The 12151-nt window shown below is 31.4% G+C and overlaps 1 protein-coding gene across 1 annotated transcript; it reads right to left on the bottom strand.

Annotated features, from left to right (window-relative positions):
• Nucleotides 1–874: 874 nt before the first annotated feature.
• LOC126670135 (SUN domain-containing protein 4-like) lies at nt 875–3949 on the bottom strand. The gene is made up of 4 exons (XM_050363802.2): nt 3772–3949; nt 2070–3346; nt 1892–1977; nt 875–1210 (listed from the first exon to the last, which is right to left on the bottom strand). Exons 1-4 carry the CDS (start codon nt 3932–3934, stop codon nt 964–966), a joined length of 1773 nt encoding a protein of 590 aa, XP_050219759.1. The 5' UTR covers nt 3935–3949; the 3' UTR covers nt 875–963.
• Between the last annotated feature and the right edge of the window lie 8202 nt (nt 3950–12151).

Genomic DNA, 12151 nt, shown 5'->3' with positions numbered 1-12151 from the left:
TAATTAACACTAAGCAATTTTATAATGCTAAAAATAATAAGATTACACAAAGTTTATAAATATTGAGCGAGCATTTGGAGTTCTATAAATATTTGGAGTTCTATAAGCATGATACCCACATTGCATTTTGCAATGTATTAATTGATCATTTATGGATGAAACAGGCTATTTTGAAGGCATGAAGAGGTATAAATATTGCTCAAATTGTACTATTTTCATATTGATCCTCAAATCTAACATTCAGTATTTAAAATTTTTAATCATTATTTTTATTTTTAATTAAGAGTTTATTTTATTAAAAATTATTAATTTAACATTGTTTGATCAATATTAAACTATATTATATGACATTTCAAAAAAAGACCCTATACGATAGGAGATTATATTTGTAAAAAAATAAACCGAAATAGATATAAATGTACTGTACATATTTAAATATAATAATATTACGTATAATAATTTTTTAGAGTGAAAAATGATGTAATGAATTGGAAGAATAAATCACTGCAAAATTTGTATTTTAATGTAATTCTTTTTTTTATTGCTGAGGGTTGGAGATGAGTTGTTGACTGATTGTTATGGTTGGAAGACTTTTCACCAACTACTTAAATCCGATTATGATTTCAGAGTAGACATTTTTATTAGTTTGCATTAGAAATAAATGAAAAAATCAGTTTAGGTCCTCAATTACATCTAAAAAGTTCTTCTAAACCGACATATAATTATCAATTTAATTTTGAAAAGGAAAGATAAAAATGAATATGAAAATTTGTGAAAATGTCAGCCAATGCACCTTCAACCGAAATAGAAAAGTCTTTCGGGATTCGAAAAATTAATAATTAAAGAAGACAAAAGTAATTTATTGTTTGATAAGTTAAAAAATTTGGTCATTCTAGTATTTCATGATTTCAGAGAACAAAAACCTTACAAGCAGCTCTGCAATGCAACATGCAGTGGAATAAATTACAATGATAATATAAACATAATGGTACAGCTGAATAATAATAAAAGCCAGGAACAGCTCATCCAACAAAATTTCCTACAATTCTCTCTACTTTCAAAACTTGATGCCTTATTATAAACACTCACCAACATATCTACCAATACCCTCATCAAACCAAAAAATCCAAAAATTAGGCATATGAAAAACACTGCTATACCCTTGTTTTCCATAGATGTCTGATTCTTTTGAACTCCTTCAACCATTGACCTGCGAATAATGTGACGCCCGTTAGCACAAAAAAATCGCATGAAAACCAAGCAACACTAAATCATTCTGATAGTAGTCGGCAATTACACAATCGTAATATACGGAGAGATAAAAGAATGTAATAATGATCCACTAACACAATTATAAATCTCTAAAAGAAGTCAACATCCTGCATTTGAAATTTAATCACTGGTGAATGCAAAATGAAACCTATTTCAAACCGAGGATCAGAATGCATTTTCACTGGCTTTGCTCCCCTTTTTAGTAACTATGCAAAAAGATAATTCACACAATACTTCAAAGGAGATCCTTAAAAGAGACTATGAAACACTATCTTAAGTAAGCCTAAAAAATTATGTCCTAAAATACTCTCAAACTCGCTGATGTTTTTCTTCTTATTCTCTCACTTAAGTTGAAAAGAGAACAGCAATATTGCATTTCTTATTCAAGGGTGCTTTTTAGCAAGGAGTTATGTTGCCCGAAAACTTACCGACTTCTATGTTTCGGCATTTCATTTTCATTTCCAAAAACATTTCTTAAACTCGGAAACTCTATATTTATAATCTATTCTTGTGATAAATACAGTTTCTCCTTTTCCTTTAACGTTTACGTTTTCGTGCTGCATAGACAATCATTATAGTAAACAACTTTATAAGTTTATCATTAAGAAATTAAAGCAACCTGAGAGCAACATTATCATGTAAGAGATTATCCATTTGTGTAGAAACAAGGGCTTTCCAAGAAAGAAGATCCTCAACATCTTTAGCCTGCAAGGGGTAACACAACATTCAGTTTTAAATTGGAAGAGAGACTAAAATGAAGAAACAACAAATCTTAACAAGGTAAGAATTTCAAATACCATGAGATCTTTGCTGCCAATAAGATTCTTTATGTCGGATCTAATTTTTTCAAGGAGTTTATCTTTCTCTCCCAAATCTTTATCAAAATCTTTAAAAATATTGCCATATTTGAAATTCAACTCTTCCAAATATCGCTCCAACACCGATAAACTTATGTCCAGAGACCGCACTTTCTGCATCAATATTTTGAGAACAGTATCCCCAGGCATCCTGGCTCCTTGCTGTTGACGAATTTCATCCACAGGATCCGTTACTTTATTCTTTGGAACTTCGTTTCTCACATTTGAGTTTTCAGCTGAAAAACCGGATCCCGTTTCTAAGCCCAGTTCAAGGTCACCATCATCAACTTGCGTAGACTCTGATTGAGAGGATAACTGTTTCTGATCGTCAGTTTCCTCTTTGGCTACAAATAAATTATCTTGAAGAGATATCAAATCTTCCAACATCCGTTCAACAGCATCGACTCCATAAACTTCAATAATACTTAGAGTACAATAAAACTCTGAGCCATAATGGCTCAGAAGATTCAGCCTGAGATACCTAACCCACTGCGGTTCCTGAAGAGAAAATCTCTGAGCTAGCTTAACATTAGTAGCTGTAAAATTCCCGAGCCTGATCCACGTATCTGTTGGATAAACCAAACTTCCGAGAAGCTCAAAATCTTTTAAATTAGAAGAATAGTGCTCAAAATTTGCTATTACAGCTGTATCTACTAAGGTTTCTTCTGAAAGTTCTATTACAACAAATTTTTCTTCGGCAGAGCATGGATTTCGAAGGTACTTGTCCTTGTCTTTGCCTAAAATATTGGAGGCCCCCTTTGCTTCCTTATTAAAGGCCAGTACCTTTGCTCCCTTGGATGCAGAAGCGTAATTGTACTCTTTACCACCAGGCTCTACTCTATGAATTACACCTCCAGCTTGATCAGTTCCCAATTTACTTCGAGAGCTGAATGCTCTGCTTTTGAATTCGTCAAGACCAAGGGGCACAGAATGAGGTAGTCTCTCAGCCTTCGAATCATTATTTGCAGAATTCACAACTGAACTAGAGTTTGCCTCAGGGTTTTCAGATACAAAGGTATTATTTACATTTCCTTCATCGCCAAGTAACCCATCATTGGAACTCTCGGTTTCAGTGCTTTCTGTACAAGAACTTTCATCTGAAGAGGCGGAACCAATATCGCTAAATGGATTTTTCTCTATGGATTCAGGAAGTTGGCAAAACCCCAGATTTTCTTCTTTTGAAGTTGATACCCCAACTGCAAGCTCAGGAGATTCATCTAAGAAAAGAAACAACAATATGAAGTTAGAGATACATTTAGGTTACGACTGACATAAAATACATCAAAAAAAGTTTCATAAAACAAAAACACACACCCAAAAACAAAAACAAATCAATTCCAAAGACTAGTATATAATCACATAGCTGATCTGTTACTTTCTCATAGTTTATATTACGAGTTTGCATTAACATAGACATTTTATACAAAAATAAAAACAGGGATCAACTCAGAAAACAGCAACATTGAATTAGCAAAGCAAAATCATTTGACATAAAATGCCAGAACAAAAGACATCTAACAGAAATGTATCTCGACGAGATCCAGATCAAATATAACAAAGTAACTTCATCTAGACTGTACATTAACATGAATAGTTACTAACATACGCTACGAAAACGAAGGATCTGTGATTAAAAGCAAACCTCTATAGCCATCACCCTTGCTGATCCACAAGCTGAAGAGAAAGAAAAGCCCCCATAAAACAATAAATAAAGAAAGTGAAACTTTGCATAAATTATTTCTCCCATTGAAACCACTCTTCACAAAAGCTCTTCTTTGCAGAAAAGCTTTACGAGATCTCTGCATTGCACATCAATCCACCCCAGTATCGGAAGCCAATTAATCTACTAAATAGAAATTCACCCTGCACAGATAATCACAAAAGCAGATCTTTTCAATAAGATTATAATTCCACAATTTACAAAAACACACAGATTTAATACTAATATATAGTAAATTCAAAAGGGTACTCTTGAATCAAAGAAAAAAGCTGAATTTAACTTAAAGAAACAGCTATAGAGTGATAACAAAACAATTTTAGCGTATTAATGAATGACAATTGACAAAAAGAGAGACAATATTGCATCGTAAGCAATCAATCAATGAAACAAAAAATCTTCCATAATTATTATTTTTCCAAAAAAAGAACAAAACAAATGCACACACGCATCAAATTATCATTAGCTTGTAAAAAAAACAAAATTGAAAAATCCAACTTAATCAAAACTGTAATGGGTTGTTTTTGAGTATCAACTAAATCATAAGTAGAATTAAAATAAATTAAAAACCCGGTATAAGCGCTGAGTAGCAATCTGCTAAGATGGTGAGTTTAATTCCTACCCGGATCGAAATCAAGTCATTTTAAATCATGGAGAGAATTAAAACAAAGGAAATCAAAAAACAACAAAACCCAGATAGAAAATTAAAAGAAGTAGATCCAATTCAAAAAATTACCTGATTTCAAAATCAAGGAAATAAAAAAAGGTTAAAAATTTTAAACTAAGTGAAGAGGGGGAATTGAGATTGATGAAGGAAAAGCAAGGGGCGGTCGCCGATTATATATACAAGATTGATGTCTTTTTCTTTTCTTCTATTCTATGCTCAACGGATCTCTATTTGGTTGATTTTGGTTTTCGTATTTTTTTAATTTTTTGTCTCTATTTGAATTTTACGTTTTGGAATTCAATGTGTATTTTCTATTTTTGTCTGCTATTTATTTTGAATAATTAATTCAATTCTCATACTACTATTTTATGTCGGCCTTATCGTTTTCCAGGTTTTTAAAAATTATTTGTGTTTATAATAAATAAATGGCTTAATTATTCAAGAAAATCTCACTTTGTAGTTTTTTCCGTTTATACCTAACCTAAAAAAAATATTCAATTATATCCTATTTTAGATTTTTGTGTTTCACTTCTACTCCGATCAAGGATATAATTGAAAATGTAATTAATTTAAGGACAAAATTATTAAAACTAATTAAATAAAAGGGTTACATCATATATTTTTCTATTTTAAAAAAGTACAAAAAAATCCTTTAACTTTAAAAATATTCAAATATTTTTTAATAATTAATTAATTTTTTTAATTTTAAAAAAAATCAAAAAACATTCCTGAAACAAACCAAGGAGCGGCTAGATGGAGCAGCCGCTGCTCCTTCTCCGACGAGACGGAGAAGCATTGGCAATTTTGGGAATTTTTTTATAATTAAAAAAATTTAAATAAAAATTATAAGTATTTTTAATATTTTTTTTTTTTTTGAAGAAGAAGAAGATGGTGTTTTTGTACTTCTAATAATATTAACATTTAAGTAGAATATAGACTAAAAATGAAGGATTGTTTTAAACTTTTTTTTAAATAAAAAGAGTTCAATTATACTCTTCGGAGTCTAGGTGAAACATAAAAACTAATAGAGTACAATTGAACTTTTTTCTAAGTCAGGGTATAAACGAAAAAAAAGTACAAGATAGGGGTTGTTGAGTAATTAAGCCTAAATAAATTTACTACACTACACTATATTTTTTTTCAACTTTAAATTAACATATTTACAGGTTGTTTTAACGATATGTGGAGAACCCATGTAAATAATAAAAATATAGGAATATATTTATAAAATTTATTTAGGTATTTATGATAATTGATGGATATGAATCCTGTTGAGCGGACAACACAAAGAGCACCGGTTTTGGGCGGGTCTGCGGATCCTGTATCCACTCTGAAGTTTAAGTCAGGTGATGTATTAGTCAGTATTGTCATACTTCAGGGCGGATGAGTATGTGCCTTATTTATAGTTTTTCCAGCGCGCCTGCTTCGACGATGTGGGATTTCTCTTTAGCACTCTACTACCTTATTTTATGCCTTGTGAGATAATGTATCCCTTTGATTTGGTCGTTGCCTCATGAGATATGTATCTCTTTTATTTGGTCGTTTCCTTATGAGATATGTATCTCTTTTGTTTAGTCGTTGTCTTGTGAGATATGTATCTTTTTTGTTTGGTTGTTGTCTTGTGAGATGTATATCTCTTTTATTTGACCGTTGCCTTGTGAGATGTGTATCTCTTTTGTTTGACCGTTTGCTTGTGAGATATGTATCTCTTCTGGTTCGCTTGTTTTGCTATGTTGAGCGGCCGGGCCTGATCGTGTCCTAGCCTATTGTTGATCTTTCTTAGTGAGTGTGTTATTTTATTTCTTGAAACCCTGACTATATTCAAATTGGGATATTAAATTTTATAGGTCATCAAACTTTTCTCAAATTATAAAAAGGTCACTAAACAAACTTTTCTAACAAAATGGTCACTGAACTATCCTTTTTATTACAAAAAAGGTTCATCTATATAAAACGTACCGTTTTCACGTAAAAATGCAATATTTTTGCTTACGTGGCGAGCCGAAATTACAGAAAGGAACATAATTCAGTTACCTTTTTATAATAAAAAGTATAACTCAATGATTTTTTTGTAATTCACGAAAAAGTTTAGTGTTATTTTCGTAACAACAGAAATATTTTGGTAATAAAAGGTATAATTTAGTGACCATTTTGTAAGAATTTTTTTTAAATAACTCTTCTGTAATTTGAGAAAAGTTTAGTGATCCGTAGAGTTTAATATCCATTCAAATTTTATGAAAAACAGTAACACAAAAATAAAGGCTATTATTGTTATCCATTTGGCCTTTGGTCTTTGATCTTTCCTGCAGCATGAGCCGCTCATTCTTCTACTTCCTTCATAGCTATTGTGTAGCATCTTAATGCAACTTCCTGATCTCCCTTGACGTTGATGGTTCCTTCTGTCGTTGGTATTTTCATAATCAGGTAACGAATACTTGTGATTGCCCCGGAATCGTTGGTATTATGTTTTATGCTATTGGCATCTCTTTTCCTCCTCTCCCGAACTCCGTAATTAGCTCTGCCAAACTTTTGAGTTGAATAGGCGTTCCTCCGAGTCCCACTATGGGTGTTGGACAGTGTTTGGGTTTTCCAAGTTCTCCTCTACCTTTGTATGCTTCCCATGTCATTAAGTTCACCGCACTTCCTTCATCAACCAATAACTTCATGACCATGAAATTGTTGATGATTGTTTCTATTACCAAGGCATCGTTGTGGGGTCCTTTTACGTGCGCTCCATCCTCTGAAGAGAAAGTGACGATCTTCGCCATACTAGGCTCTCCCTTTGCTTGCTCTGCCACCTTTATTATTTCAGTCATTGGTCTTTTCCTTCATGTCTTAGCATTTTTCTCTCATATGATGACATTGATAATTCCGGCGATTTCCTTCTTTTTTCCTTTCTTTTTCTTTCTTTTCTTCTTTGTCAGTTACCTCCTTTCGGTGCTCCTTTTTCTCTTTATGGCTCGTGAACTTCCTCAGCGATCTTGACTCTATCAATCTCTATTTCGTTCTTCAAGTCATAACACTCCTCTATGTTGTGTTTGTAGTCTTCATGGAACTTGTAGTGTCGGTTTTTGTCTCTTGTTCCTGTTTTGTGGATCATCTTCCTAGGCCAAGTCATTGGTTTTGGCTTTCCTTAACCCACATTAGCACGTTGGCCCTTGTTGTATGAAGCGGAGTGAACGCCTCGACTCTGTCACCGTATCTACTGGACCGGTACTCACTGCTTGCTTACCTGTTGTCGTTCCTCCAATGGCTGGAATCTTCGTACAATGTATATCTGGAAATGCTCTTATGGCTTACGTTGTAGTCCTTTCGGGAGTGAGATGATTGTCTTTATGAGGCGCCCCCTTTGCTTTCTTCCTTCTTTGGTACATCGTTGTTCTTCTGTCTCCTCACGTCATCCACGTTTATGCACTTTTGGGCTACTACCATGACTTCTTGGTAGGTTTTAGTTTTTTTTTAGCTTAACTTGTCTCCCAACACTCCCATCAGAGTGTCTTTCTTAGGGGTTTGCACCACCATATTGTTGTTTAGGTCTTCGATCTTCATTGTTTCGTTGTTGAATCTTTTAATGTACGCTCTCAGCATTTCTCCTTCTCCATGCCGACATTTGTAGAGTTCCTCCAAGCTCTCTTTTGGTGGGATGTCTGTGAAGAACCTTATTATGAATACCCGGTTTAGCTGCTTTCATGTTGTGATTGACCCAACTTTTAAGCCATTGTACCATCGTTGTGATGTGTCGCTGAGCATGGTTGGGAATGTCTTACAGAGTATCGCTTCTGTGACGTCTAAGAGGATTATTTTGTTGTAGAATTTTGTGATGTGGCTCTCAGGGCAGCCATCTCCATCAAAGTTATCAAAGTTGGTTATCTTGAGTCTTTTAGGCCACTTCTCCGATAGCACACTTGCTGCCAAGGTTGACTTCCCGATGGTCAGGCCGCTTACCTAGACATATTCTCTTAACTTTGCCTCGGTCGCATTCTATATTGCTTCTGATGTCCGTCTTTGCACTTCTATCAGGTCCACGCTTTCTGTTCCTACTTCTGATCGTCTCTTGGTGGTTTGGTATATTGCTTCCCTCTCCTCATCTTCCAATGTAAGTATCTCCGGTTCCTTGTCTTTGGGGTTGTCGCCAGCATTGTTTTCCTTCCGTCATCGGCTTGTCCTCTAGTTGCGTCTTGATTTTTACTTTTTGGCGTCGGGGATAGGATGGTTACCATTGCCTCCTTGACTACCATTGCTATGTCTTCTCGGAAGCATCTTAGAGCGCCATTCATTGTTTGGTCCATTGCTTCTTGGAAGGCTTGGTCTAAACCTTCTCCTAGAGTTGAGGTTGGACAACCAAATTCTTGGAAGAAAATACCGGATCTCCTTATCGCCGTTGCAGCAATGGGCGTTCGTGGACTATCCTCGGTAGTTCCTCCTAGTTTTGCTAGTACTATGGTTTTTTGTTTTTGGCCATGGGACCTTGAGCATCTTTACTGACCTCCACTATCTCGAGACCTAGTTAATGAATGTTTTTTTTTAGAGTTTCATTCTCATACACGACGCCAAATGATGGATCTAGATGTTAGACGTGTATCTCCGAATCCGATTGAGCAGACAACACAAAAAGCACCGGTTATGGGCGCGTCTTTGGACCCCGTAGTCATTCTGAAGCTTAAGTCAGCTGTTGTTTTTAAAAAGAGAATGGTATATGTATTAGTCAGGATTGTCGTATCTCTAGTGGATGAGTCTGTGCCTTATTTATAACTTTTCCAGCGGATCTGCCTTTTTTTGGGCACTGTGGGATTTCTCTTTGACGCTCTACTACCTTGTTTTATGCTATTCAATAAGTAACAAAATAAATCATTTAAATATATTAAAATTATACAATTTTATAAATATATAAAAAATATGTGTAATGTTAAAAAATTCATAAACTATATACATGTTTTCTCAATTTAATTACAAACTTTAAAATGTCTCAATTGTATGCAGAAAGTTTCATTTTTCTCAATTCCATGCAAATACTAACGTGACACTTATTTATTAGTGTGATTTTATTGAAGTGGACATCATTTTTGGCAGTCACGTCATCATTTTATGACCTCATGTATCGAATTGAGAAAAAAAACTTTATACATACGATTGAGATGTTTTAATGTTCGTAACTAATTTTGAGATAACATGTATAATTATGAATTTTTCTAGTATTACCTCTAAAAAATATAATCTAATTCAATAAAAAAGAAGATTTGATATATTGTAGATGATGTGAATGTATTATTAGTGAATATTTAAGTAGATTTTTTTTATTTGTGGATATTATTTTAAGTTTTTTATAATTTTTTAATTTTTATTATTTATCAAAATAGGCCGAATCGTTTTATATAAATGTCCATGACCAACCTATGAAAAATTTATGGTAGGCAGCTGACTATCTTATTATTATAAACCCTAAAAAAATTATGAATATATAAGTTAATAATATAGTTTTTCTGTTTTAAAATTTGTAACGCTGTCCACCTTGAACAAATTTATATTTTGTAAATTTTTCTATTTTTTTAAAATTTCGGTGCAATCTTATCCAACTTATAATTTTTTTAATAATTATTATTTTATATTTTATTATCTAGAATTTTAATTAAAATAAACTACTTCTAATAAATTACTAATTTAACTATTATTTGATATTTTTTATTTATATTTTATTATAAATAAGAGAAATTATTTCTAATTAATTACTATTTTATTTATTATTTAATATTTTTATTTAAATACAATTTGCAATTATAAAAATAATTATTAATTAAATATAAACATAATATGTTACGGATTATACCACGAGACTTGTGTAAAACACGCAAATCGATATTAGTATTATAAAAATTATATAACATCAACAATCTATATATATAGTATAAAAGTGAACCCAAAACACTATACATTGAACGGTATTTTGGGTCACTTTACTAAAAAGTACTCATAATATAGCAATAATTTCAACATTATCACTATAGTCAAAGTCATCTATATGCCCATTTAAGTAAATTCAACAACAATCTGATATAAATTTCCCTGTTTTTTCACTATATTACAATAGACCCAGCTGCAAGTGGGTCTTCTCTTAAAAAAAGGACCATAATTATAAAATTAATTGCAAGATTAACACTCAATAAAATGCTGCCCGTTTTATCTATTAGATAAAAATGTCCATGTATAATAAGGATTATTTGAGATAAATTTTACATGTTGTTTATAAAAGATTCAATTAATTTATTTTTATTATTTATAAAACACCCACTCATTAATATTATCTTTCTTTTGTATGATAATTTCAAAAATTATTTATCTTATTAATCTCTATTGTAATTCCTATAGTTTCTAATTTAAGAGATAATTTTATTCTTTATTTTATAAAAAACAAAGTTCAAATTTATTTATTTTTAACTTTTTTTTATATTAGCATCATAATTGTTCCAAAAGTTATTATTTTTCATACATTTACAAAAAAAAAAATTAATAAATTAATATAATGAAAAATTTCTTTTACTAAAATCGTTTTTTGCGGGTTATAAATTATAAAAATTATTTTTTTTAATTAAAAATATTATTTGACAAATTATAACTTTGATGTTCAAGTTTATCCTTAATCTTAAATTTGATGTCCAACCTTATTTTTATTGTCGCTTTTTAGCATAAGTTTAGTTCGCTTCAGTTGAATTGCACTGAAATAGCGGATTTCAGACAATATACATATTTTATTTTGTAATTTTTTAATTTAAATTTCATTTTTTTATCTTTTTATTTTTTATTTTAGTTATCTTTTTTTAAAGTTCTCATTTTTTTTTTGGTTTTTGGTTTGACAAGAGTTCATTTACTGAAAATCGGCCAACAAAATAGAGTTTTGAAGAAAAAAAATAAATTTTGAATTGAAAGATAAATTTGGATTCTATTGACTATAGCTATAATTTTTTAAATATTATGATTGAGTTGGAAATTTTAATTTTATGTACGAAAATGATATTATGGTGTTATTGAAAACTGATATTACAATGATTCGAATGTGGACTATATATTGACTAATTAGTTGTATTGATGAAAAAAATATTTTCAACTGAAATATATCAATAAAAAAAATATTAGTTATTTATTTTTAGTATTTATATTTATATAATTTAGTATTGTACAGTACTTAATTAATATTATATATTATTTATTCATTTTAATCAAATTTTAATGTATTTGTTTTTTCTAATAAAATATAAATTCCGATGCGAAGCGAGGGTTCCGTACTAGTTTGCAATAAAGTGGGATCATTTTTTCATGCAAGATTCCTCAAGTTTCTCGGTAATTTCATTTGCTTCTTCAAGGAACTGAACAAACTTAAGATCTGTTAAGGATTTAAATGGCAATTTGCCCTTTCAACTTGTAAGCAATGAGCAATTAATAAATAAATAAAGTTTAGGGGCAAATTAGTCACGAATTTGTTGATTATGGGCAATGCTCAACTTATAAGCTAGATAGATGTTCCTAAATTAGCAATTTGCCCCTTAACTTGTAAACTAATTTATCCAAATGAGGTTAATTGTCCATAATTACTAAGTTCGTGAATAATTTGTTCACAAAGTAAATTTATAAGCTAATTGTCCATTG

This window comes from Mercurialis annua, linkage group LG2, assembly GCF_937616625.2.
Source record: "Mercurialis annua linkage group LG2, ddMerAnnu1.2, whole genome shotgun sequence".
Taxonomy (NCBI): Eukaryota; Viridiplantae; Streptophyta; class Magnoliopsida; order Malpighiales; family Euphorbiaceae; genus Mercurialis; species Mercurialis annua.
This window is presented reverse-complemented; position numbering and strand designations above follow the sequence as displayed.